At 39.2% G+C, this 27,874-nt stretch overlaps 1 protein-coding gene and 1 pseudogene across 7 annotated transcripts in view; both read left to right on the top strand.

The window, feature by feature from the left end:
* The window catches only part of CEP70 (centrosomal protein 70), an 82,001-nt gene that overhangs the window by 48,506 nt on the left and 5,621 nt on the right, over positions 1 to 27,874 (top strand). For all 6 annotated transcript variants that reach the window (XM_082625132.1, XM_082625133.1, XM_082625131.1 and 3 more), the window contains 5 exons: positions 1,178 to 1,259; positions 1,364 to 1,452; positions 2,887 to 2,961; positions 11,378 to 11,483; positions 26,614 to 26,784. In XM_082625132.1, coding sequence (XP_082481258.1) covers positions 1,178 to 1,259; positions 1,364 to 1,452; positions 2,887 to 2,961; positions 11,378 to 11,483; positions 26,614 to 26,784 — 523 coding nt within the window. The remainder of the gene's footprint in view (positions 1 to 1,177; positions 1,260 to 1,363; positions 1,453 to 2,886; positions 2,962 to 11,377; positions 11,484 to 26,613; positions 26,785 to 27,874) is intronic.
* LOC309806357 (TM2 domain-containing protein 1-like) lies at positions 6,329 to 7,371 on the top strand (annotated as a pseudogene). The gene has a single exon. The product of its transcript is annotated as a TM2 domain-containing protein 1-like (transcript).

Below are 27,874 nucleotides of genomic sequence, written 5' to 3'. Positions count from 1 at the left end.
ACTGCTTCAGTTTTTAAATTTTAATTAAAATGAAATAGAATTAAAAGTCTAGCTCTGCAGTTGCATTAGCTATATTTCAAGTGCTCATTGCCCGTGTGTACCTAGTGTTTACCGTATCGGACAGCCCTGTGTTAGTGTATCAGGATTTTTAAAAACATTAATACTGATTTTCTAGTACTTCATAGCTCACAGAATGCTTTGACATCTTTTTTACTTTTAACACCAATTCTGTGAGGTAGATGTGACAGAAATTATCTCTGTTTTATAGATGAGAAAACAAATTTTGAGAGACTGACCTACCCAAATAACACAACTGGTTAATGGTGATGTCAAGACTTGAATCAGGGCCACTAAGTCCGTGGCCTTGTCCACTTATACTCTGCTTTTTCTTTTAAAATAAATTTATTTATTTATTTTTGGCTGCATTGGGTCTTCATTGCTGGGTCTTAGTTACTGCACGTGGGCTTTCTCTAGTTGCAGCAAGCAGGCGCTGCTCTTCATTGCGGTGCGTGGGCTTCTCATTGCGGTGGCTTCTCTTGTTGTAGAGCTTGGGCTCTAGGCGCACAGGCTTCAGTAGTTGTGGCACGCGGGCTCAGTAGTTGTGGCTCGCGGGCTCAGTAGTTTTGACTTGTGGGCTCTAGAGCGCAGGCTCAATAGTTGTGGCACACAGGCTTAGTTGCTCCGCAGCATGTGGGATCTTCCCAGGCCAGAGCTCAAACCCGTGTCCCCTGCATTGGCAGGCAGATTCTCAACCACTGCGCCACCAGGGAAGTCCCTGCATTTTTTGATATAAATTTTTTGGTGACCTAAAAGTACTAGAAGGAAAAAAACAATATGCTTTGTTTGTTTATTCATTCAAGAAGTGTTTTTTCACCACCTCTTATGCCCCATATTTTTCTGGGCAGTGAGATACAATGGTGAACAAGACAAAGTTCTAGTCTTCATGGATCTTAGCTTCCAATTAAGGCATTAGTGAACAAATATATACTATAGTACTAGGTAGTAAGTACTATGTTCTAATACCATTTTCTGTGAGAATAAGTAGGAATTTTAGGTTAAATTTTAGTTCATGTTTAGGTTATCAAACCCTTATTGTATTGATTTAATTTTTGTTAGCTAGATTTTTTTTCTTTGAAGATAAATTTTTCATAAATACACTGCATGTATCTTTTCATAGGCAATATAAAGAAGATGAAAGTCAGTCAGAAGAAGACTACAGAAGTCTGAGTGCTTCACCCACTTATAAAGGCCTTCTAATGGTATGGGGGCTATATGACTGATAAATACTTTTTTTATAGAGCAAAATGATAATCTAAATAATCTCCCAGGAAAGTTAACTATATTTTTATGAAATGTGTTGCAGTCATTACAGAATCAACTCAAGGAATCGAAATCTAAGATAGATGCACTTTTAAGTGAAAAGCTGAATCTCCAAAAAGATTTGGAAACCAGGTGAGAGAAACTTGTCATTTTTATTTAACTTCCATTTAAGCATAAACTGGAATTTTGAATATTAAATAAATCATTCTGTTCCCTTTACTCTAAAACTAATGTTGGGGACCTCATACTTATTTTAGTCATTCGTCTTTCATATCATGGAAAGAGCAAAAATACATATGTAGGCAAGGGAAGTGAGAAAATAGGAAGAAGATAAAACTGGGTAGGAACTCAGAACATATTCAGTCTTATGCCAGCAGGTTTCCCTTTCCCAAATAACTTTATTTTTTATTTTAATTTTTTTTCCAAATTACTTTAGAATGTCTTATTACCTCATCATATGCCTGTGTTGTGGGAAGGGGGGAATTAAAAAGTTTAAATGGTATACAATAGAAAGGTTTATTTATGTACAGCATACTACCACAAAAGGATGGCACTCTACCTGTTAACAGAGAGTAATAAGGAATGCACACTGCTGAGACTTTTTTATTCAACAAATATTTGTTGAATACCTATTGTAAGTTAGACATGGCCTTAAGTTCTGGTATAATATATAATAAGCAAAACAAATATCTTGTTCTTGTAAATCTTATACTTTAATGGAGAGGAGACTGATACCTACAGTAAAAACCATTTCTATGAAGTTTAAAAGCCTGCCACATAATAATGTGTAAATTTATGGTTATATAAATATGAGGTGAAAATTTATAAAACATGAATGGGAAGAATGAAGAGTGAATTTCAGATAGTGGTTACCTGTGGTATGGGAAGGAGAGCAATGACAGTAATCAGGGTCACACATGGAGTTCTAAGTACATGTATAATGTTTTAGTTAAAATATTTGAAACAAATTACCATTCAACTTTGATAAAGCTTGAAGGGTGGACACAGCACTATTTGTCTTACTATTCTCTATTCTTGTCCATACATTTGAGATAATTCACTATAAAAACAAGTAATAGATTAATAACAATAAAAATGGGTAGAAAGTTTTGAACAGGGAATACACAGAAGAAGAAACACAATAGCCAATAAATACCTCATTAGCAGTCATGAAATATTTTTTTAATTAACTAATTAATTTATTTTGGTTGCGTTGGGTCTTAGTTGCTGCATGTGGACTTAAGTAGTTGTGGCACGTGGGCTCAATAGTTGTGGCTTGCGGGCTCTAGAGCACAGACTCGGTAGTTGTGGTGCACGGGCTAAGTTGCTCTGTGGCATGTGGGATCTTCCTGGACCAGGGCTGGAACCTGTGTCCCCTGCAGTGGCAGGCGGATTCTTAACCACTGTGCCACCAGGGAAGCCCAGCAATCATGAAATAGTTTAAGAATTTTAAAGCATATTTGTGACAAGTAACAGGGTATACACTATTGTTTATTATTAAATATCTTTACGGTACAGTTTTATTAAATAAAAATAAGTGCGTTCAACATGATTTATCTTCTACAGGCCCACACAGCATGAATTAAGACTTTATAAACAACAGGTGAAGAAGCTGGAGAAAGCCCTTAAGGAAAACATCAAGTAATTATATTTTACCAAAGTTAAAAATTTATTAAGATTTTGTATCTTATTATTTATTTTTATTACCTGTCAGGTTACCTCATAATGACCGTGGCTCAAAATTACCAGGCTGATGGGGGGAAGTGACATTAAAAAGGGATATTTCTGGTTCCACAGTTTTAAAGGTTTCTACTGTATTGGATTTGGCTGTATATGCATCTTAAATAAGAACAAGGAAAAGGTAATTGTCTGATATAATAAAAGGCAAAGATTTTAATTAGAAAGTTGTCTTTGGAAGTCATGGAGGAATTGCAAGAGAATCATTGAAATTAGAGGTGACAAGGCCCAAATTTTTGTTGGTGGTAGTTATGACATGAATAATATATAGCCTCCTCGTATTTTAAAACTAAAGGTTGGGGCTTCCCTGGTGGCGCAGTGGTTGAGAGTCCGCCTGCCGATGCAGGGGACACAGGTTTGTGCCCCGGTCTGGGAGGATCCCACATGCCGTGGAGCGGCTGGGCCCGTGAGCAATGGCTGCTGAGCCAGCGCGTCCGGAGCCTGTGCTCCGCAACGGGAGAGGCCACAACAGTGAGAGGCCCGCGTACCAGAAAAAAAAAAAAAAAAACAGAAAAACTAAAGATACCAGAATGAATGCAGTGTGCCATTCATATCCACCACCTCTCTCTTATGACTTTGAAAAGCATGTACTCAGAGGAGTTTCAAAAAGTTGGTCTTCAAACAGTGATAGTATTTTCTGAAGATTAGCTATGTGTACTCTTTGATTCAAGGGAATGGGACTTGAAGTAGTGCAGTGAGCATTGAGATGAAATATTTTTAAAATGACATGAGTTAAAATATGCATTAGATGCATTAAATCAGTTGTATTAGCGTATGTTGATTCAATTTTCAGTGACAGCTGTTTCCTCCTTCTTATGGCAGCACATGCCACAGTGAAAGGGAAGTATTCTGGCCATCCAGGAATTACATATTGAGTTAAATTAAGGAAGGAAAACTAAAAAAGAAAAGAGAAGTGGAAGGTTTGGAAAGGTTGCATTCATTCATTCAATTAATATTTTTTCCCTTCCTACTATTGCTTGATATTTTAGGTACCTGTAGTACCTCTTCCTATCTGCTTGGCATTCTGCATACTGAAATTACAGTGGTAAATCAGATGGAAAAGGTTCTTGCTCTCATGAAGGTTATGTGAAGGGGGAAGGGCAATGAAGAAATAAATAAGACAATTTTGATATAGTATAAGTACTAAAGGTGAAATAGTGTGAGAGTTGCTATTGTATGAGTTTGGACAAGACGTGGTAGTGACATGGTCGAAGGTAGCAGTAGAGGAGATAGAACTGATAGGACTTGGTGATGGATTGGGGATACAGGCAGCTGAGGGGGGGAGAAAATCAAGAGTCAACTTAAAAAATCAAAACATCAAGACTAAGTTTTAGTCCCGAATAACTAGGTAGTTGTTGGGGCATTAACTGAGATAGGAAAACTGGTCAAGGAGCAGCTGGGAAAAGGAGGATGTAAGGGAGATAAAAAGTCAGAGAAGGTGTGGGGGAGGAGAACTTCTCCTCAGCCCTCTTAGGGTCTCTGGCTGGGCCTGGAAATTAAACTGACAAAGACAGATTAACATGAGAAAAGTATGTAAGTTTATTTAATGTAAGTTTTACCTGACCTGAGAAGAAATGAAGGCTTGAAGAAACTGTTAAGCTTGAGCATTTTACTACTAGGTTTGATGAAGAGTAGAAAGTTGTGGGAAAATGTGATAGTACAAAAGGGTGTGAGCTAAGGGTAATAAACTGGGGGAAATTCAGATTCCTCGTCTTCAGAGATAAAGATGCTCCTTTCCTCTGGGTACAGGGAGGGCACCTGTTGCATGAGGGTCTTATGGTCTGCTTCAGGGGGAGAAGGGGGAGGTCAGAGAGTCCTTCCTGCTCCTGCCATTTCTCAAGTTCCTTTAGCTTAAAACATTTCTTATGTCAAAGTGGCATATTTTGGGTTTTTTGTTTGTTTTTGTTTTGGGCCACACCATGCGGATTGTGGGCTCTCAGTTCCCCAACCAGGGATTGAACCTGGGCCACGGCAGTGAAGCCCGAATCCTAAGCGCTAGGCCATCCCTCAAAGTGGCATATTTTGGAGTGGCCTGATCCCCTTCAAAGGACTCTTCGGACTTCAATGTAAATGTATCAGTGAAGATACACACACATAAAGGCATGCACATATATTCATAGAGATATCTAGTCATTTCCTCATTATTCACAGATCGCGTATTTGTGAATTTGCCTATCTGCTAGAATTTGTTTTTGATCCCCAAATCAGTAGTGGTGGTACTTTCACAATCATTCATGGATGTGCCCAGTGTACACATTGTCAGCTGCTGAACAAGGTGATGCTCTGCCCTTTTGTTGTAGCTTTCATAATGTAAATAGTCATGCTTTTTGCTGTCATATGCCGCTTTTATTTTTTCATTTTTTGCTTTTTGTTGGTGATTTCTCCAAGATGGTCCCAAGCATGGTACTGAAGTGCTGTGTAGTATTCTACACACAAGAAGGCTGTGACGGACCTTGCAGAGAATATACATGTGTTAGAGAAACTTCATTTAGGCACGCGCTATAGTGCTGTTCGCCATGAGTCCAATGTTGATGAAACAACGCTATTTAAAAAGATGTCTTTATAAACATTAACACACACAAAACAAGGTTATATATATTGATCAGTTGAGGAAAATGTGACCAGAGGCATGTAGGAACCTGATCCTGTATTTCCCCTAGCAGCAGTGGTTCAGTCTTCACTAAGTCAGTGTACATGGTGACTTTATAGAGTATAACTACCATGAATAATGAGATTTGATGGTGTATATGTTTTTTGTTATTCATTTGGGAACTGGTTTTTAGAGTGACTTCACTATTAGACTTTAAAATTGTGATTCAGAACCAATCCCTGCTATATATTTCTGTTGAATTTTGAAGAAATGATTTGCATTTTGAATAAAGGATTTGTGTTTTTTAGACGTTTACATTTGGAATTTTAAAAAATCTATCATTAATTTGTTTTTAAGTTTGGAACTTTTGTAGTATCTAGATGTGAAACAGAGAATTAGGAATGTTAGATAACTTGCCCATATCGCACAGGAGGTGGTACGTGGAAGAACTTGGAAAGAAATCAGATCCATACCCAAGCATTTGGACTCTCAAGCTCACACTCTTAATCACCACACTGATAATTAAAACCAAACAGAACACCCAAAGAAAAAAACTTTTTCAGCGTAAAAAATTTTCAAATTTTTATTTTCTGCCAGGGCAGAGGTAGAATATTTTTTTCAAAGAACTACTGTGATGTTAGGGAAATAATCAAAAATAAAAATCTCCAGGGGGATGCGCCGGTCCCCAGCATGGCGGCCGCTTGGCCCTCCGGGCCAGTTGCTTCCGAGACTGCTGCTGCTCGGCTCCAGGCTGTCCTGTGGGCTGTGTCAGTAACCACAAGACCTTGGGGAGCTGCCGCCGGCGGCAGTGAGGAGTCACTTAAGTGCGAGGACCTCAAAGTGGGACAATATATTTGTAAAGATCCAAAAATAAATGATGCTACACAAGAACCAGTTAACTGTACAAACTACACAGCTCATGTTCCATGTTTTCCAGCACCTAGCATAACTTGTAAGGATTTTGGTGGCAATGAAACACATTTTACTGGAAACGAAATTGGTTTTCTTAAGCCCATATCTTTCCAAAATGTGTTTGTTAAAGTTTTACACTGTAGGATTTTGTGGAATTGGGAATCTAATTGATTTCATTCTTATTTCAATGCAGATTGTTGGACCTTCAGATGGAAGTAGTTACATTATAGATTATTATGGAACCAGATTTACGAGACTGAGTATTACCTATGAGACATTTAGAAAAACGCAGTTATATCCATGAATATTGTTTAAAAGAAACAGATTTGGGCCTCCTTGATTTTAATAGAGAACTCAGTGTGTAGATTTCCAGATTTTCCTTTTTCCGTCTTCACATACCACATTATGGATTCTGTTTAATTTTTTGTTGTTGCTGATGTTTTTGTTTTGTTGTGTCAGTTAAAAACATATTATTCTGAGATTTATTTAATAGAACTTTGAGATTTATATGGTAATACAGGCTTTCTTAGGCTACTGTCTCTATGACATAGATACCTTATTACTCTGATATTAATGTATTTTCCAAAGGCAAGTTGCCACTTGTCCTTTTCGCTTCTGAAAAATAAAAGTATGACTTATTCAAAAAATTAAAAAAAATCTCCTGTCAACCCAGTGAATCCTCTCCACATATGTAGGAAAAAAAAGAAACAGTTTTATATAACAGTTGGAATAAATATCCAGCCAGACTGCAGTATGCATTAGAGACAATCTGCTAAAGAGATTTCAAAGACTGAAAGAAATCTCACCCTTTAATATAGCCAGGCAGATATGCAGTCCATTACATGCATGGAATTGTCTTTAGCCAAAGGAAAAATGAAACGTATTGTATCTTCATGACAAGGAGGAAGTTACAATTTAGAGCCAGAAGCATAGGCTAAGCTCCAACAGGGAAAAGGAGACAAGGCACCCTCTTCCCTGATGTCCACCTTTGAAGAGATGGTTCTAAGGTTCCCAAGAAAGACATTGCTATGATATAAAATTGGCAGGAGGCTTACGTAAATTTTAACAAGATCTACATACTTCTTAGGATTTATAACTACAGGTTTTCCAAAGGAAATGCTACAAGAAAAGGAGAGGAAAGTCTCTCCCCCAACCCTTCTTTTTAGATATTTATTTATTTAGTTAGTTAGTTAGTTGAGGAGCACAGGCTCTAGGCTAGGTGCATGGGCTTCAGGAGTTGCAGCATGCGGGCTCTAGAGTGTAAGTTCAGTAGTTGTGGCGTACAGGCTTAGTTGCTCCGCAGCATGTGGGATCTTTCCGGACCAGGGCTTGAACCTGTGTCCCCCGTATTGGCGGGCGGATTCTTAACCATGGTGCCACCAGGGACGTCCCTCTTTGCCTTTTATAACTAGAGAAAATTAATTTTTTTCTTTAGTCTGTAGTTACCTTTCAACTAACCAGTCTTCAATATCAAATTAATTTAACATGGGAAAGCTTCTTGTTTGAGTTAATATTACAAACAAGTTGGTTATAAAATTCTGTTGCTGGGAAGTGATCAAATAGGTCTGCCAGTGCAAGATAACCAAAGCTACTACACTAATTCCATTTAATTTTTCAGTGGTATTTATATTTTGCTAGAAGGAAATAAAATCAGAATTTCATCACCCTAGTGCTGAGCTGACAGGAGTTGAGGTGGTCAGTTAGGACAATGAGCCAAAATGAAATTAACAATCAGGGCTTTATTGACTTACTGCAGTAATATAAGAAAGAGGCCAAAAGAGGACTGGCTCCTTGGTGTTCCATTTTTCCCCATAGAATGGCACCAGGTAAGGGTCAATCAGTGACATGCTGCACAGATAACTCCTGTTGTTTCATGGGCCTAGGGGAAGGGCAGGAAGTGGAAAAATACTGAGTCAGAGTGGAAAAAGTGTTTTAGTTAAGGCTCCCCCATCCATCCCCCAAAGAGAACTCCAGAACAGGAGTTGCCATGAGATTATGGAAAGGCTTCAACAGACACAGGTAAAAGCTATAAAGTGTCTGCACATAGAAACTTATCAACACAGTGTTTTAAGTTGGGAGTACAGTTTTCTGGATTTCCCGGACTCCACAAAGAAACATAGCTGTTGCTGCTAGCTATGTGGAATGGGTGTCTGCTAAGTATGTAAAGAATTAGCCATTTTAGGAGATTTTTATGGCCTTCAGGCTCTACTCACTACTCTGGAGACTATAAAACAACCCTGGAATATTTCTGAGTACAGCATATTCTGTTCAAACATGGGTTTCTAAAACACCAATTAAGTCATAATGCAATTGGAAAATAAGGGAATGATTAATAGTATAACATAGAAGTTGCATTGTTTACATGCACTTTTTTCATAGGTACAAGGAGTTAGAATAGCAGTATAGTAGACTTCAGGAAGGGGAAAGCTTTGCTAATACATAGGCATCTGCCCTTTCAGATCTGTCTTAAGAAAATTTAAAATGAGAAACTGCACCCAGGGCTCCCTCCCTGACCCTCAGCATTAGACAGACTATAGGCTGGAGGCAGGTTGCACTTCTTTCCTCACCTATTTTAACCTCGGCTTCTTTGGCCAGGAGCTCCACTTCCATCTTCATAGTTTTGGCATCCTCAATCCAACATTTCTGCTCTGTTGGCTATGCATTTGTAATATCGCCTGAGGCAACCTCCAGACATACTTGAGCTGTCTAACTTATCTCCTGAGGCACCAATTATTGTTTTTGTTAGTTGTCTAGTTATAAAGCTGCATCAGTTTTAAATAGTCTGGTTGCTAACACTTACTTTTCTCCTGAACCCTGTTATTTTCACATGTGTGATTTTGCAGAATACAAAAGTTTTCAGGAGTATTATGCTGTGGCAAATATTTACTGTTAGACTAGGTGAACCAAAGTTCAATTCCCCATGAATCCCTAGCTTTTACTAATCCTTACCTTCTGTAAATTTAGAAAAACAATGGGATTAAATAAATTAATACATGTGAGTGCTTAGAAGAGTTCCTGCATAGAGAGTTTCTCAATAAATACTAATTATCGTCATCACCAGGCTCCCAATATATGTTAGTTATTATCATTATTACATTGAGGGTATCTCTTTATTCACCTAATTAATTGAATCACATTTCATTTCCCAGAGTGACTGTAAGCTAGTACATGCAATGATATATATTTTCAGGTTACTATACTGGCCATTAAAATATTGTATATACATAGTATAATATTTATTAATCATACTTGCAAACAGTTCATTGATAAATTAAACTTTTCCACCTGAATGAAAGGTTAACTAACATTTAAATTCAGATATGTCAGTTTACTTGTAGTCCCACTGTAGAGCTGTTGGCTTTTCTGTGTCACTTTTGTATTCTAGACAGTATGCTCCTGGCACTGCCTTTAGGCAAAACTGTCAAATATGTGAATATGGTAAATAGATGGGAAGTCAAGTGGAAAATAGATTGTGAGGTCTCTGTGTCTATTAGAGGAAGGAGGTTGACTTTTTATCTAGAGCTAATTCTGTTTATTTTGTTTCTGGCATATGCTCACCAGAGAGCAGAGAAAAGCAGTTGAGTGAAGATCAAGGGGAATACATGTGAGTGAAGGAGATAATTGTAAGGTGGTAATAAGAGATGAGGTAAGAAAGGAGTCCGGAGGAATACTGGGTTAGGACTACCAGCATGGAGAAGTTCAAACCTAACCCAAGGAGATTGGATTTAGTTCTAAAAGTAGTGAGAAACCACGGTTGTTTTTTTTTTTGCGGTACACGGGCCTCTCACTGTTGTGACCTCTCCCGTTGCGGAGTACAGGCTCCTGACACGCAGGCTCAGCGGCCATGGCTCACGGGCCCAGCCGCTCCGTGGCATGTGGGATCTTCCCAGACTGGGGCACGAACCCATTTCCCCTGCATCGGCAGGCGGACTCTCAACCACTGCGCCACCAGGGAAGCCCGAAGCCACTGTTTTTTAGTAGGCAAATGACACGATAGAATGTTGCTATTCTATTTTACAAACAGCAAGTAAAGCTTATTAGAGAGTCATGGAATCAGTTTAATGGGTCAGCATTCCACAGGAAACTGATAGGCATACTGGTTAATTTGAAGTGGGTTTAATAAGAAACTTTTTTCTAAGGCATGGTGGGTGGGGGAGAAATGTTTACTACAGCCTTGACTTCAGAGATATTTGGAGAAGGGCTACTAGGTGGATACACTCATGTTTTTAGGTTTCTGGACAAAGAGACTTTCCCCCAGAGTTCTGGTAGCCAGCCACCTGGGACAATGGTCTCTTGGGTTTTCATGCCCTCTTGACTGGCAGGTATCACTGTTGTCTTCTCTTTGGCACAAGAGGAGTATGAAGAAGGAAGGACCAAACTGCCTAGCTCTTGCTGCTGCAGTGCCCAAACTGCTTTCCCTACCCATTGTTTGTTGATTCCCTTACCTACAGCATCAAGCGTGGAGTACCTTGGAAGTTGCTTTCACCCTTTACTGTAGTTCCTTCCTATGCTATTTTTTGTAAGTGCTGGGGAATGGTTAGAACTTTCTTCATCCGTCTGATCCCTTTAGTTTTCAGGGATTCCTTCTATATTGTGTCTGTTAAGAGGGTCTTCTTGTTTTCCAGTGACAACATGGCTTAAAATTTAAAAAAAAATTTATGTATGCATATATGCGTGTATGTGCATGCACATAAACACGCATATATATGGAAAGTGACAAAGCTTTTGGGAGGGTAGCTGGATCATTGGCTTATTTTGTCATCTTAATCCAGTGTCTAGTAAAGCATTTTATATTATCTTGGGTTTTTTCCCCTTTAGATTACAGGATCTTATCAGTCAAAAAAAGGCTGAGGACAAAGAGGGAAAAGATGAGCCCAGCAAAGATAACCAGCAGCAGACCCTAATTGACCAGAGATACTTTCAGGTATTGAACAGTTGACAGAAAGACTGGTGTTTACAGTGAACCTTGGTTATAATCACAATATAAAAAATGATCAATTGGTAAGGAATACTTGTATCCTTTATTTGTGTTGCTTAGCCTGTCTTGTCTTGCCATGACATGCTACTTGGCTAAAAGTTGGTAACTTGACTGAGAATTTGTCTTACCCTTGAAAAGAGACTTTGGCCTAGTTCAAAGTAGGGTAGTGAAAAGCTGATAAGATTTTAACAGATTTTATAATACTTTTCTCTACCTGCTTAAGCCATTTCCCTTTTTATTGTTTTTGGTTTTGCTGTTGTATTATTATGTAAGTAAATCTATTTCTTAAGGTCCTTGTATGCTTTTTATAAATTTAGATATTTAGTCCATCTGAAATTTAATTTTCTATGTGGTATGATGTAAAGATCTAGCTTTACTTGATTTATAGACCATTTATTATTGAATAAATGAGCAAGTAAGCCTGGTAGTTTACTGACTGAACTGGGCCTGCACTCATATTTTATTGGGCCCATACAGGTTTTTTTAAACTTTGAATTAATTACTAAATTTTTTTAATTAAGGGATTTTTATTTATGTCCTTATTTCTAATTTCTCTTAAAAAGCCAAAGAATCTGGCAGCAAATTCTTGCATAGTTGTTATCAGCACAGAATTAGGCCTTTCCCCTGTCACATACGGGCATGTGCTCTTCAGTTAGCCACAGTCCCACCCCGTCCTTGCTTCACTCATTTATGCTCTTACCTGGCTTCTATAGGCATTTGAGTTTTCAGCTTCTAGTTGACCATTCTTTCTCTACATTACTGAATTGAAACGTATATCATATACCATATGCCCTTAGATGCATAGGTTTGTTTCTAGACTCTCTAGTCTCTTCCATTTCTGTACTAATTTCTGTAGCTTTATAGTAGGTTTTTTTTTTTTTTTTTTTTTTTTTTTTGGCGGTACACGGGCCTCTTACTGCTGCGGCCTTTCCCGCCGCGGAGCACAGGCTCCGGACGCACAGGCCTAGCAGCCACGGCCCACGGGCCCAGCCGCTCCGCGGCATGCGGCATCCTCCCGGACCGGGGCACAAACCTGTGTCCCCCGCATCGGCAGGCGCACTCCCAACCACTGTGCCACCAGGGAAGCCCCTATAGTAGGTTTTGATACCTTTTAAGGTAAGTGTCTTGTTATTATTCTTTTAAATTTTTTCCTTGGATATATTTTTAGCACATTTATTTTCCTGTATGAATAATTTGTCAAATTCAAAAATAGATCCCATTGAGATGAGCTGAAATTGAGTTAATGTTTTAGATTAATATTTGGAAAAATAACACATCTACAGTTTTAAAAAAATTTTATGTATTTATTTATTTGGCTGCACCAGGTCTTAGTGTGGCATATGGGATCTTTAGTTGCGGCATGTGAGATCTTTTTTGCGGCATGAGAACTCTTAGTTGCGGCATGTGGAATCTAGTTCCCTGAACAGGGATCGAACCTGGGCCCCCTGCATTGGAAGCGTGGAGTCTTAGCCACTGGACCACCAGGGAAGTCACCACATTTACAGTTTTGAATCATCTCACTCAGAAATAAGTCTCTAATTTTCTTTGGGTCTTCCTTTCTAGCTTTCAGTAAATTTTTATATATTTTTAAATTTAGCTTTTGCATATTTTTTGTTCTGTTTATTTCCTAGGTTATCTAGTTATCTTATAACTTTTATTGCTATTATGAATGGGATACTTTTCCCATTACATTTTCTAATTGATTGTTGCTGGTTCTTCGTACATCTCTGTGTTGACTTTATGTTCAGGCACCTTTGTGAAAACTGTTTTGTTTTAGATAACTCTCTTGTATCCACTATATAACTAAATTTCATTTTGTTTCTTAGATTTACTTTGAGAGGCTTTGTTCTTTTAACAGGGTAATTAAACCATTCATGGACACTGAGACCAACTTATATATCTGCTTTTATTCCTGATATCTTAATTTCTGTTTTCTATTTACATGGTTTCTTGTTCCATTCTTTTCTTTCCTGACATTTGCTAGGTGGAGATTGCTTTGCTCTTTTTTTCTCTTCAAGTAGTTAGGACAATCATCATCTTAATTCTTTTCTATTCTTGTAATGATTACCCTTAAAAACATTTTTTTTTTACCCATACCAAGAGTTTGTCAGTACCTGCAAACTCTTTCTGAGTAAGATGAGACCTGTATTGTGACTTTTCTTTCATAAATTCTAGTCTCTCTGGGAATTTTTTATTTTACCATTTATTCATTGTTAATACATCTTTTGCTGCCAATCATCAGAGTGTGGCTAAGTTATAAAGAAGAATATATACCTCTAGGAAATCTTGGGGCTTTGCTCTATCGAAAGTGCTCGACTGGGTGATTTTTGGGCACCACTATCCAGAAGTGCTGGTGTCCAGATGCATTTTCCTTTGCAATGAAGAGTTGTGCACTTCAAAAGCCTCCAAGATGGATTATTAATCCTGCTTTGCAGGAAAGGAAAACTCTCCATTCTCGGCCACTGGCCACCCCTCTCCGGAGGCCCTGCTATCACCCAGGTGCTCCAAGCCAGAAGGGCACTTTATGGGAATGACCATGCTCTGTGGAGGGACAGAGCTGGCCCCCAGCTCCTCTACACAGAGCCCCCTCCACTGAAGCTCCAGAAATCAAATACAGTAATTGCCAGAAGAATCATTAAAAAAAAAAAAAAAAAGTCCACCCACTAACCTCACATGCAAATGGAATAATCACTCTGGATTCCTTATTGTGAGCTGCTCTCCATACCCTGAATTACCTGTGAATTCCATCTTTTTTTTCCTTTGAATTTGCATCTCTTCAAGACACAAGATTAAAACAAAATTCACACTAAATTGGATTTTAAATGATCTTCCTTTTATTTATTCTTCGTCTTTCTTATGTGGGTATGCAAGTGAGAAGACTGAGACTGGATTTTCCCAACATGCTCACTCCCTTAATCTGTCCATCTAGAGGTTTGGCTTCTACAAACCAAGGCAAGACTCCAGCATCCATGACCTTCCCTGAATTCCAAAGGGCAGTTGCTAATCAATGGAGGAGTAGCCAACAAACCACCTGAGGCAGGATTGAAGGGGCCAGAGAAGATCATCAAGATTAGGAGACCTGAGATGAGATTAAAGGAGTGCAGGCCCGGCTCACACCCTAATCTTGTCAGAGACCCCACCTTTGAACCACTGTTATAAAACCCCTGATCAAATCCTTCCAGATCAATTGCAGTGTGGAGCATAGTGCTCCGGTAGATGGGCTGCCAAGCTGAGGTGATGGGTGCAGCCGTTTCACACTAGGAACTCTCGTCTGAAGAGCAGGGTGCACTTCAAGTGAAACTAGACAAGCACAAAGGAAAAGAAAAAAAGATACACAGGTGTTCCACCAGATGTGGCTCTGCCCACCAGAAGGACAAGATCCAGCCCCACCCACCAGAGCACAGGCACCAGTCCCCTCCACCAGGAAGCCTGTACAAGTGACTGAACCAACCTTACCCACTGGGGGCAGACACCAAAAATAACGGGAACTATGAACCTGCAGCCTGCGAAAAGGAGACCCCAAACACAGTAAGTTAAAATGAGAAGACAGAGAAATATGCAGTAGATGAAGGAGCAAGGTAAAAACCCACCAGACCAAACAAAGAGGAAATAGGCAGTCTACCTGAAAAAGAATTCAGAGTAATGATAGTAAAGATGGTCCAAAATCTCAGAAATAGAATGGAGAAAATACAAGAAACGTTTAACAAGGACTTAGAAGAACTAAAGAGCAAATGAACAATGATGAACAACACCATAAATGAAATTAAGAATTCTCTAGAAGGAATCAATAGCAGAATAACTGAGGCAGAAGAAAGGATAAGTGACCTGGAAGATAAAATAGTGGAAATAACTGCCACAGAGCAGAATAAAAAAAGAATGAAAAGAATTAAAGACAGTCTCAGAGACCTCTGGGACAACATTAAACACAGCAACATTTGAATTATAGGGGCCCCAGAAGAAGAAGAGAAAAAGAAAGGGTCTGAGAAAATATTTGAAGAATGTAAAATAGCTAGCTAGTTGGAAGCAGCTGCATAGCACGGGGAGATCAGCCTGGTGCTTTGTGACCACCTAGATAGGGAGGGTTCCAGGGAGATGCAAGATGGAGGGATATGGGGATATATGTATACATATAGCTGATTCACTTTGTTATACAGCAGAAACTAACACACCATTGTAAAGCAATTATACTCCAATAAAGATATTTAAAAAACAAAAAAGAAAATATTTGAAGAGATTATAGTCAAAAACTTCCCTAACGTGGGAAAGGAAATAGTCAATCAAGTACAGGAAGGGCAGAGAGTCCCATACAGGATAAATCCAAGGAGAAACACGCCAAGACACATATTAATCAAACTATCAAAAATTAAATACAAAGAAAAAATATTAAAAGCAGCAAGAGAAAAAAAACAAATAACATACAAGGGAATCCCCATAAGGTTAACAGCTGACCTTTCAGCAGGAACTCTGCAAGCCTAAAGGGAGTGGCAGAACATATTTAAACTGATGAAAGGGAAAAACCTACAACCAAGATTACTCTACCCAGCAAGGATCTCATTCAGATTCAAAGGAGAAGTTAAAACCTTTACAGACAAGCAACAGTTAAGAGAATTCAGCACCACCAAACCAGCTTTACAATAAATGCTAAAGGAACTTCTCTTAGGCAGGAAACACAAGAAAAGGAAAAGACCTACAAAAACAAACCCAAAACAATTAAGAAAATGGTAATAGGAACATACATATTGATAATTATCTTAAATGTAAATGGATTGAATGTTCCAACCAAAAGACACAGACTGGCTAAATGGATGCAAAAACAAGACCCATATATATCATGTCTACAAGAAACCCACTTCAGACCTAGGGACACATACAGACTGAAAGTGAGGGGAGGGAAAAATATTCCATGCAAATGGAAATCAAAAAAAAGCTGGAGTAGCAATACTCATATCAGACAAAATAGACTTTAAAATAAACATTATTACAAGAGACAAAGAAAGACACTACATAACGATCAAGGGATCGATCCAAGAAGAAGATATAACAATTGTAAATATTTATGCACCCAACACAGCAGCACCTCAATACATAAGCCAAGTGCTAACAGCCATAAAAGGGGACATCGACAGTAACACATTCATGGTGGGGGACTTTAACACCTCACTTACACCAATGGACAGATCATCCGGACAGAAAGTTAATACAGAAACATAAGCTTTAAATGACATAGTAGACCAGATGGACTTAATTGATACTTAAAGGACATTCCATCCAAAAACAACAGAATACACTTTCTTTTCAAGTACTCATAGAACATTCTCCAGGATAGATCACATCTTGAGTCACAAATCAAGCCTTGGTAAATTTAAGAATATTGAAATAGTATCAAGTATCTATTCTGACCACAACGCTATGAGACTAGATATCAATTACAGGAAAAAATACTGTAAAGAATAGTTTAATCACATGGAGGCTAAACAATACACTACTAAATAACCAAGAGATCACAGAAGAAATCAAAGAGGAAATCAAAAAATACATAGAAGCAAATGACAATGAAAACACTATGACCCAAAACCTGTGGGATGCAGCAAAAGCAGTTCTAAGAGGGAAGTTTATAGCAATACAGTCCTACCTCAAGAAACAAGAAAAATCTCAAACAACCTAACCTTACACCTAAAGCAATTAGAGAAAGAAGAACAAAAAACCCCCAAAATTAGCAGAAGGAAAGAAATCATAAAGATCAGATCAGAAATCAATGAAAAAGGGCTTCCCTCGTGGCGCAGTGGTTGAGAGTCTGCCTGCCGATGCAGGGGACGCAGGTTCGTGCCCCGGTCCGGGAGGATCCCACATGCCGCGGAGCGGCTGGGCCTGTGGGCCATGGCTGCTGAGCCTGCGCATCCGGAGCCTGTACTCCGCAACGGGAGAGGCCACGACAGTGAGAGGCCCGCGTACCGCAAAAAAAAAAAAAAGAAAAAAGAAATCAATGAAAAAGAAATGAAGGAAACAATAGCAAAGATCAGTAAAATTAAGAGCTGGTTCTTTGAGAAGATAAACAAAATTGATAAATCATTAGTCAGACTCATCAAGAAAAAAAGGGAGAAGACTCAAATCAACAGAATTTGAAATGAATAAGGAAAAGTAACAACTGACATTGCAGAAATAAAAGAATCATGAGTAATTACTACAAGCAACTCTGTGCCAATAAAATGGAAAACCTGGAAGAAATGGACAAGTTCTTAGAAAAGTACAACCTTCCGAGACTGAACCAGGAAGAAATAGAAAATATAAACAGACCAATCACAAGCACTGAAATTGAAACTGTGATTAAAAATCTTCCAACAAACAGAAGTCCAGGACCAGATGGCTTCACAGGTGAATTCTATCATTTAAAGAAGAGCTAACACCTATCCTTCTCAAACTCTTCCTAAATACAGCAGAGGGAGGAACACTCCCAAACTCATTCTATGAGGCCACAATCACCCTGATACCAAAACCAGACAAAGTTGTCCCAAAAAAAGGAAAACTACAGGCCAATATCACTGATGAACATAGATGTAAAAATCCTCAACAGAATACTAGCAAACAGAATCCAAGAACACATTTAAAGGATCATGCACCATGATCAAGTGGGGTTTATCCCGGGAATGCAAGGATTCTTCAATATATGCAGATCAATCAATGTGATATACCATATTAACAAATTGAAGGGTAAAAACCATATGATAATCTCAATAAAAACCATATGATAATCTCAATAGATGCAGAAAAAGCTTTTGACAAAATTCAACACCCATTTATTATAAAAACTCTCCAGAAAGTGGGCATAGAGGAAACCTACCTCAACATAATAAAGACCATATATGACAAACCCACAGCCAACGTTCTCAGTGGTGAGAAACTGAAACCATTTCCTCTAAGATCAGGAACAAGACAAGATTGCCCACTCTCACCACTATGATTCAACATAGTTTTGGCAGTTTTAGCTACGGCAGTCAGAGAAGAAAAAGAAATAAAAGGAATCGAAATCAGAAAAGAAGTAAAACTGTCACTGTTTACAGATAACATACTCTACATAGAGACTCCTAAAGATGCTACCAGAAAACTACTAGAGCTATCAATGAATTTGGTAAAGTAGCAGGATACAAAATTAATGCACAGAAATCTGTTGCATTCCTATAAACTAACGACGAAAAATCTGAAGGAGAAAATGAGGAAACACTCCCATTTACCACTGCAACAAAAAGAATAAGATACTAAGGAGACAAAAGATCTGTATGCAGAAAACTATAAGACACTGATGAAAGAAATTAAAGATGATAAAACAGATGGAGAGATATACCGTGTTCTTGGATTGGAAGAATCACCATTGTGAAAATGACTATACTACCCAAAGCAATCTGCAGATTCAGTGCAATCCCTATCAAACTACCAATGGCATTTTTCACAGAACTAGAAGAAAAAATTTTAGTTTGTGTGGAAACACAAAAGACCCCAAGTAGCCAAAGCAATCTTTTTCTTCTTTTTTATAAATTTATTTATTTATTTATTTATGGCAGCATTGAGTCTTCATTGCTGGGTGCGGGCTTTCTCTAGTTGTGGTGAGTGAGGGCTATTCTTTGTTGTGGTGCGTGGGCTTCCCATTGCAGTGGCTTCTCTTGTTGCAGAGCACGGGCTCTAGGTGCACGGGCTTCAGAAGTTGTGCAACGTGGCTTCAGTTGTTGTGGCACATGGGCTCAGTAGTTGTGGTTCGTGGGCGCTAGAGCGCAGGCTCAGTAGTTTTGGAGCACAGGCTTAATTGCTCTGCGGCATGTGGGATCTTCCCACATCAGGGCTCGAACCCATGTCCCCTGCATTGGCAGGCCGATTCTTAACCACTGTGTCACCAGGGAAGTCCCCCAAAGCAATCTTGAGAAAGAAAAACGAAGCTGGAGGAATCAAGCTCCCTGACTTTAGACTATACTACAAAGTGACAGTAATCAAGACAGTATGGCACTGGCACAAAAACAGAAATATAGATCAATGGAACCAGGGTAGAAAGTCCAGAGATAAACCTATGAACATATGGTCACCTTATCTTTGCTAAGGGAGGCAAGAATATACAGTGGAGAAAAAACAGCAACTTCAATAAGCGGTGCTGAGAAAACTGGACAGCTACATGTAAAAGAATGAAATTAGAACACTTCCTAACACCATACACAAAAATAAACTCACAGTGGATTAAAGACCTAAATGTAAGGCCAGACACTATCAAACTCTTAGAGGAAAACATAGGCAGAACACTCTATGACATAAATCAGAGCAAGATCCTTTTTGACCTACCTCCTAGAGAAATGGAAATAAAAACAAAAGTAAACAAATGGGACCTAATGAAACTTCAAAGCTTTTGCTCAGCAAAGGAAACCATAAACAAGACGAAAAGACAACCCTCAGAATAGGAGAAAATATTTGCAGATGAAGCAACTGACAAAGGATTAATCTCCAAAATATACAAGCAGCTCATGCAGCTCAGTATCAAAAAAACAGCCCAATCCAAATATGGGCAGAAGACCTCAATAGACATTTCTCCAAAGAAGATATACAGATTGCCAACAAACAAATGAAAGGATGCTCAAATCACTAATCATTAGAGAAATGCAAATCAAAACCACAATGACCTATCACCTCACACCAGTCAGAATGGCCATCATCAAAAAGCATACAAACAATAAATGCTGGAGAGGGTGTGGAGAAAAGGGAACCCTCTTGCACTGTTGGTGGGAAGGTAAATTGATACAGCCACTATGGAGATCAGAATGGAGGTTCCTTAAAAAACTAAAAATAGAACTACCATACGACCCAGCAATTCCACTACTGGGCATATTCCCTGAGAAAAGCATAATTCAAAAAGAGACATGTGGGCTTCCCTGGTGGCGCAGTGGTTGAGAGTCCGCCTGCTGATGCAGGGGACACAGGTTCGTGCCCCGGTCTGGGAAGATCCCACATGCCGCGGAGCGGCTGGGCCTGTGAGCCATGGCCACTGAGCCTACGTGTCCGGAGCCTGTGCTCCACAACGGGAGAGGCCACAACAGTGAGAGGCCTATGTACCGCAAAAAAAAAAAAAAAAAAAAAAAGACATGTATCACAATGTTTATTGAAGCACTGTTTACAGTTGCCAGGACATGTAAGCAACCTAAGTGTCCATTGACAGATGAATGGATAAGGAAGATGTGGCACATATATACAATGGAATAGCCATAAAAGGAAACGAAATTGAGTTATTTGTAGTGAGGTGGATGGACCTAGAGTCTGTCTGTCATACAGAGTGAAGTAAGTCAGAAAGAGAAAAATAAATACTGTATGCTAACATATATATATATGAAATCTAAAAAAGAATGGTTGTCATGAACCTAGGGGCAGGACAGGAATAAAGATGGAGATGTAGAGAATGGACTTGAGGACACGGGGAGGGGGAAGGGTAAGCTGGGACTGAGAGAGTAGCATTGACATATATACACTACGAAATGTAAAATAGATAGCCAGTGGGAAGCAGCCGCATAGCACAGGGAGATCAGCTTGGTGCTTTGTGACCACCTAGAGGGGTGGGATAGGGAGGGTGGGTGGGAGACGCAAGAGGGAGGAGATATGGGGATATATTTGTATGTACAGCTGATTCACTGTGTTATACAGCAGAAACTAACACAACATTGTAAAGCAATTATACTCCAATAACGATGTTAAAAAAAAAAAAGATTAGAAAGAAAAAATCCTCCTGGATTAGGACACATAGGTTTTCGAGGCAGAAGTCCAGTATGACCCCTTTGCCTGGCAAAGTAATAAAGCTATCCTTTAATACTTCAACGCCCCCCCCCCAAAAAAAAAGAAGAAGAAGAATACACTCTGTTGTCAATAATAATTCCGTGGAGGGGAATTAATTAATTTTTCCATTAAAGGGATGTGTTTAGGGTCTTTTTTTTTTTTTTTTTTGCTGTGTTGGGTCTTTGTTGCTGTGCGCAGGCTTTCTGTAGTTGTGGCGAGCGGGGGCTACTCTTCGTTGTGGTGCACAGGCTTCTCATTGTGGTGGCTTCTCTTGTTGCAGAGCATGGGCTCTAGGCGCATGGGCTTCAGTAAATGTGGAGCACAGGCTCAGTAGTTGTGGCGCACGGGCTTAGTTGCTCTGTGGCACATGGGATCTTCCCAGACCAGGGCTCGAATTTGTGTTTTTTGTATTGGGAGGCGGCTTCTTAACCACTGAGCCACCAGGGAAGCCCTGGAATGTGTTTAAATAGAAGTGAAATGTTGAATACACTCTGTTGAACTAAGAAAATAAATAAAAAATTAAAAAGCTCCAAAATAAACATCTCAAGTCATATTACCAGGAGACCTGTGAGTTGTAGCTTGAAGTATGAGTAGGGACAAAAATTCAGTATGAAAGTGGTATGTTGTCTTTATAGTTTATAATTCCCTGATATTAGGGAATTATTGGTTTTTTATTTATTTTTATTATTTTTATTTATCAAATAGCCTGGGCTTAATGGTGGAAACAAAGGAAATGGCTTTATTCTTCTCTTTTTTTAGAAGTATTTTTTAAATTTATTAATTTATTTTTGGCCACGTTGGGTCTTCGTTGTTACACGCAGGCTTTCTCTAGTTGTGGCGAGTGGGGGCTACTCTTCATTGTGGTGTGTAGGCTTCTCGTTGTGGTGCCTTCTCTTTGTTGCAGAGCACAGGCTCTAAGCATGCGGGCTTCAGTAGTTATGACACGCGGGCTCAGTAGTTGTGGCTCATGGGCTCTAGGGCGCCGGCTCAGTAGTTGGTGGCGTACGGGCTTAGTTGCTCTGCGGCATGTGGGATCTTCCTGGACCAGGGGTCGAACCCTGTGTCCCCTGTATCGGCAGGCAGATTCTCAACCACTGTGCCACCAGGGAAGCCCCAACTCTTCTCTCTTTAAAGTGGTTGTTTTGAGTCTCCCTTTCCTGTCCTTGAATAATATATAAAGTAGAACTCATAGCTTTTGGCAAGGGGGTTATAGTCACATATTATACATATCAGTATATTTAAACTTCAGTCCAAGCATTGATGATGTTAGGAAATTATTGGTTTTTTATTTTATTTTTATTATTTTTTTCTTGAAGTATAGTTGATTATAATGCATTAAATTTCTGGTGTACCGCAAAGTTATTCAGTTATGTATATATCCATATATATTCTTTTTCATTATAGGTTATTACAAGATATTGAATATAGTACCGTACCCTGTACTATACGGTACAGCCTTGTTGTTTATCTATTTTATATGTAGTAGTTTGTATCTGCTAATCTGAAACTCCTTGTTTATCCCTCCCCCAACTTTCCCCTTTGATAACCATAAGTTTGTTTTGTATGTTTGTGAGTCTGTTTCTGTTTTGTAACACATTTATTTATATCATATTTTAGCTTCCACATATAAGTGGTATCATATGATATTTGTCTTTTCTGTCTGACTTACTTCACTTAGTATGATAATCTCTAGGTCCATCCATGTTGCTGCAAGTGGTATTATTTCATTCTTTTTTATGGCTGAGTCGTATTCCATTGTGTATATATATGTACCATGTCTTCTTTATCCATTCACCTGTCGATGGACATTTAGGTTGTTTCCATGTCTTGGCTCTTGTAAATAGTGCTGCTGTGAACATTGGGGTGCATGTGTCTTTTTGAATTACAGTTTTCTCTGGATATATGCCCAAGAGTGGGATTGCTGGATCATATGGCAACTCTATTTTTAGTTTTCTGTGGAACCTCCATTCTGTTCTCCACAGTGGCTGCACCACCTTACATTCCCACCAACAGTGTAGGAAGGTTCCCTTTCCTCCATACGCTCTCCAACATTTGTTATTTGTAGATTTTAATGATGGCCATTCTGACTGGCATGAGGTGGTACCTCATTGTAGTTTTTTTTTTTTTAACATGTTTATTAGAGTATAATTGCTTTACAATGGTGTGTTAGTTTCTGCTGTATAACAAAAAAATATGGAACGCCTCACGAATTTGCTTGTCATCCTTGCACAGGGTCCATGCTAATCTTCTCTGTGCCGTTCCAGTTTTAGTATATGTGCTGCCGAAGGGAGCACTCATTGTAGTTTTGATGTGCATTTCTCTAACAATTAGCAGTGTTGAGCATCTTTTCATGTGCCTATTGGCCATCTGTATGTCTTCTTTGGAGAAATGTCTATTTAGGTCTTCTGCCCATTTTTTGATTGGGTTGTTTGCTTTTTTGTTATTCAGTTGTATGAGCTGTTTGTATATTTTGGAAATTAAGCCCTTGTCGGTCACATCATTTGCAAATATTTTCCCTCAGTACATAGGTTGTCTGTTCATTTTGTTTATGGTTTCTTTTGCTGTGCAAAATCTTATAAGTTGATTAGGTCCCATTTGTTTATTTTTGCTTTTATTTCTATTGCCTTGGGAGACTGACCTAAGAAAACATTGCTACAATCTATGTCAGAGATTGTTTTGCCTATGTTCTCTTCTAGGAGTCTTATGGTGTCCTGTTTTATATTTAAGTCTTTTTTTTTTTTTTTTTTTTGCGGTACGCGGGCCTCTCACTGTCGTGGCCTCTCCCATTGCGGAGCACAGGCTCTGGACGCGCAGGCTCAGCGGCCATGGCTCACGGGCCCAGCCGCTCCGCGGCATGTGGGATCCTCCCGGACCGGGGCATGAACCCACGTCCCCTGCATCGGCAGGCGGACTCTCAACCACTGCGCCACCCGGGAAGCCCTATATTTAAGTCTTTAAGCCACTTTGAGTTTATTTTTTGTTTCTGGTGCGATGGGGTGTTCTAACCTCATTGATTTACATGCAGCTGTCCAGCTTGCCCAGCACCACTTGCTGAAGAGACTTTTTCCCTCCACTGTATATTTTGCCTTCTTTGTCAAATACTGACTGTAGGTGTGTGTGGGGGAAATTATTGTTAATTTTCTATTTATAATAATGGCATTATGACTTTGTAGGAGAACATGCCTACTTTTAAGAGACGCTTAAGTATGTATGAGAGTGAGGTGTTATCATGTCTGCAGTTTCTTCAAGTGGTTCAGCTCAAAATATAGATCGAGTGAGCAAATATGGCAAAATGTTAACCATTATTGAATCTAGGTACTGATTATATGGGTGTTTGTGATGGTTCATTTTATGTATCAACTTGACTGCGCTACAGGGTGCCCAGATATTTGGTCAAACATTATTCTGGGTTTTTCTGAGAATGTTTCTGAATGAGATGAGAAAATCTTTTTTCTCCATACCTGTCAATAAGGACCACCACTAGTGGTTTGCTTAAACTGGCAAAGCCAATCATATACCTTCACTGTCATGCCTTAGGGGTATATCAGCTCTCCAGCCCTATATCATAATTTAGTTGACAAGGTCTTGATCACCTTTCCCTTCTATAAGATATCACACTGCCCAATTACATGGATGACCTTATGCTGATTGGACCTACTGAGCAAGAACTAGCAACTTATTGTTAAGACATTTGCATGTTGAAGGATGGGACATAAATCTAACAAAAATTCAGGGGCCTTCCACTTCAGTGAAACTTCTAGGGCTCAAGTGGTGTGGGCATGTCAAGATCTCCGTTTAAGGTAAAGGATAAGTTATTGCTCTGGCACCTCTTACAACCAAAAACCTGGCACAACACCTAGTAGGCCTCTTTGGATTTTGGAGGTAACATATTCCTCATGTGATGTGTTACTCCAACCCATTTACTGAGTGATCTGAAAACGCACTAGTTTGTTGGGTTTTTTTTTTTTTTTTTTTTTTTTTGCGGTAGGCGGGCCTCTCACTGCTGTGGCCTCTCCCGTGGCGGGGCACAGGCTCCGGACGCGCAGGCTCAACGGCCATGGCTCACGGGCCCAGCCGCTCTGCGGCATGTGGGATCTTCCCGGACCGGGGCACGAACCCGTGTCCCCTGCATCGGCAGGCGGACTCTCAGCCACTGCGCCACCAGGGAAGCCCAGGCTTCTCTTGTTGCTGCCTCCTCTCCTCGCTCTATTCTATCTTTGTCTTTATATGTGTATCAGTTTATTTCTGCTGTGTAAAAAACCTTTCTAAAACTTAGTGACTTAAAATAACACCCCTTTAATATTACGGTGCTTGGACAGCTGGGCAGTTCTGTTGATTGCAGCTGGGCTCCCTCATGCATCTGCAATCTGGTACAAGTCAGCTCAGTGGCTCTGGAGTTGTATTAGAGTGATTGGGTTGACTGGGTTATGTGTCTTTCATCGTTCACCATCTAGCCTGGGCTGGTCCATGTGGCAGGAAAGCTCAACGGGAGAGAGCAGAAATAATCAAGGCCCCTTGAGTCTTGGGCTTCAAGCTGGCACACCATAACTTCCTTTTCTGTATGCCAAACCAAGGCCCAAGATTACCCCAGATTCAAGGAGTAGAAAATACTCTACCTCTTGATGGGAGAACCTGCAGTGTCATACTGCCAAGGGGAGAGGACGTAGGGAAGAGTAATAATTGCAGTAATTTTTGCTAACAGTCTACTACGAGGTATGGATACATACTGCTAGACATGTATGTAATCCCCCTTGGTTCACCACCACCCTCCTGGAAGGGAATTGTGCTATGACCTTCTGGCACTCAGCTAATATCAGCTCCCTGATTTCTCTTAGGAGTTCTGCTGCCCTCCTTAATCTTTGGTGTGAGGCAGAGGGAGAAGAAAGCTATGTTCCTGTGCTCATTAGTAATTTAATGAAGGGGAATTAATTATTTTTTTTCCATTAAAATGGAATTCAAAGTAGAGTTTAAATATAATAGAAGCAAGACATTGAAATGCACGTTCTAAACCAAACAACCGCAACAACAAAACCGCTTGTTAATAAGCATCAGAAATCAAAGTCTCAGGAGGCCTGTAGCTTTCTATGGGAAGAAAAGAAAAATAACACAGTATTGTTCACTCACTTGTTCTGTACAGTCCGTTGAAAGACACTTGTTTTGGTGAATCCTGTCCAATGAATCTGTAACTCGGTAATGATGTTACATTGATATGTAAAGCACTCCTTTAGCATATATCACTTTGTGATAAACATTTCAACTAAAAACACGGTCTTCTTTAAAGGTATTAAGGAGCATCAATTCAATTATTCACAATCCAAGAGCTCCAGTAATAATTTATAAACAGAGCAAAGGCGGAGCCCAACATTTTAATAAAGATCTTGTTCAAGATTGTGGATTTGAGCATCTTGTTCCTATAATAGAAATGTGGGCAGATCAACTGGCTTCCTTAAAGGTAAGGGGTTGAATATTCTTTACAGGCTTTGAAAATCTGTAGGAGTCCATGGGCTTTATATACTTTTATTCTCAAGCAAAGTTTTATATTTGGTGTGCTTTTACCATAGACTTTTTCTTTATAATTGCACCTTACTGATGAAAAACGCTGGTTAATGAAAGTATCATTATGCTCTGACTTCCTGACTTTTTTTCAAATTCTGGTGGCACTTACTGTTTAATACATTTATTTGGCACTGAATGTGTTGCCTTGAATTGCTAAAATAGATAACTGCCTTCTTACCAAATGAAAGATTAAAGATATTAATATGTGAGGTCTGGGTATTAATTGGAGAGTGTTAAATAAGTGGAGGACTAAAATAAGAAGTTGAGAAAAGTAAAAATTTCCTGTATTTCTTTCTGTATTCTAGAGTTGCACTGTCTAATACAATAACCACTAAGCCACATGTAGCTTTTGATCACTTGAAATGTGACTAGTCCCAACTGAGATGTGCTGCAAGTATAAAAATACACACCTGATTTAGAAGACTTATTATGGAGAAAAATAGTTAAAATATTGATTATCTGTTAAATGATAATATTTTGGATATATTGGGTTAAATATATTATTAAAATCGTCACCTATTTCTTTTTACTTTTTAAAATGTGGATACTAAACAATATTACTGTGACACACATTACATTCCTTCTGGATGGCATTGTTCTAAAGGGCCAAGCACTGTGCCATGCACATAGTAGATGCTCAGTAAATATTTATTGATTGACCAGTCTTAGACTTCTAAACTTTCAGGAGCCCGGCCTCTTGTGCACAGTTTTAAATAGATTAGGACAACATATCTAGGCCAGGAAAACTAAGTAGGCTGTCATGAAAATCAAGTCGAATTACTTTAGCATCCTTTCGCATTAAAAACTTTCCTGGAGATACATACTATACCATGGATGAATCTTGAAAATATCCTAAGTGAAAGAAGCCTGTCACAAAAGGCCGCTTATTGTATGATTCCATTTTTTTTTTAATGAAACGCTCAGAATAGGCAAATCCATAGAAACAGAAAGTAGATTAGTAGTTACCCAAGAACTGGGAGCAGGAG

This window comes from Mesoplodon mirus (genome assembly GCF_964341445.2).
Source record: "Mesoplodon mirus genome assembly, chromosome: 6".
Classification (NCBI taxonomy): domain Eukaryota; kingdom Metazoa; phylum Chordata; class Mammalia; order Artiodactyla; family Ziphiidae; genus Mesoplodon; species Mesoplodon mirus.
Note: the sequence above shows the minus strand (reverse complement) of the source record. Positions and strands in the feature narration are given on the sequence as shown.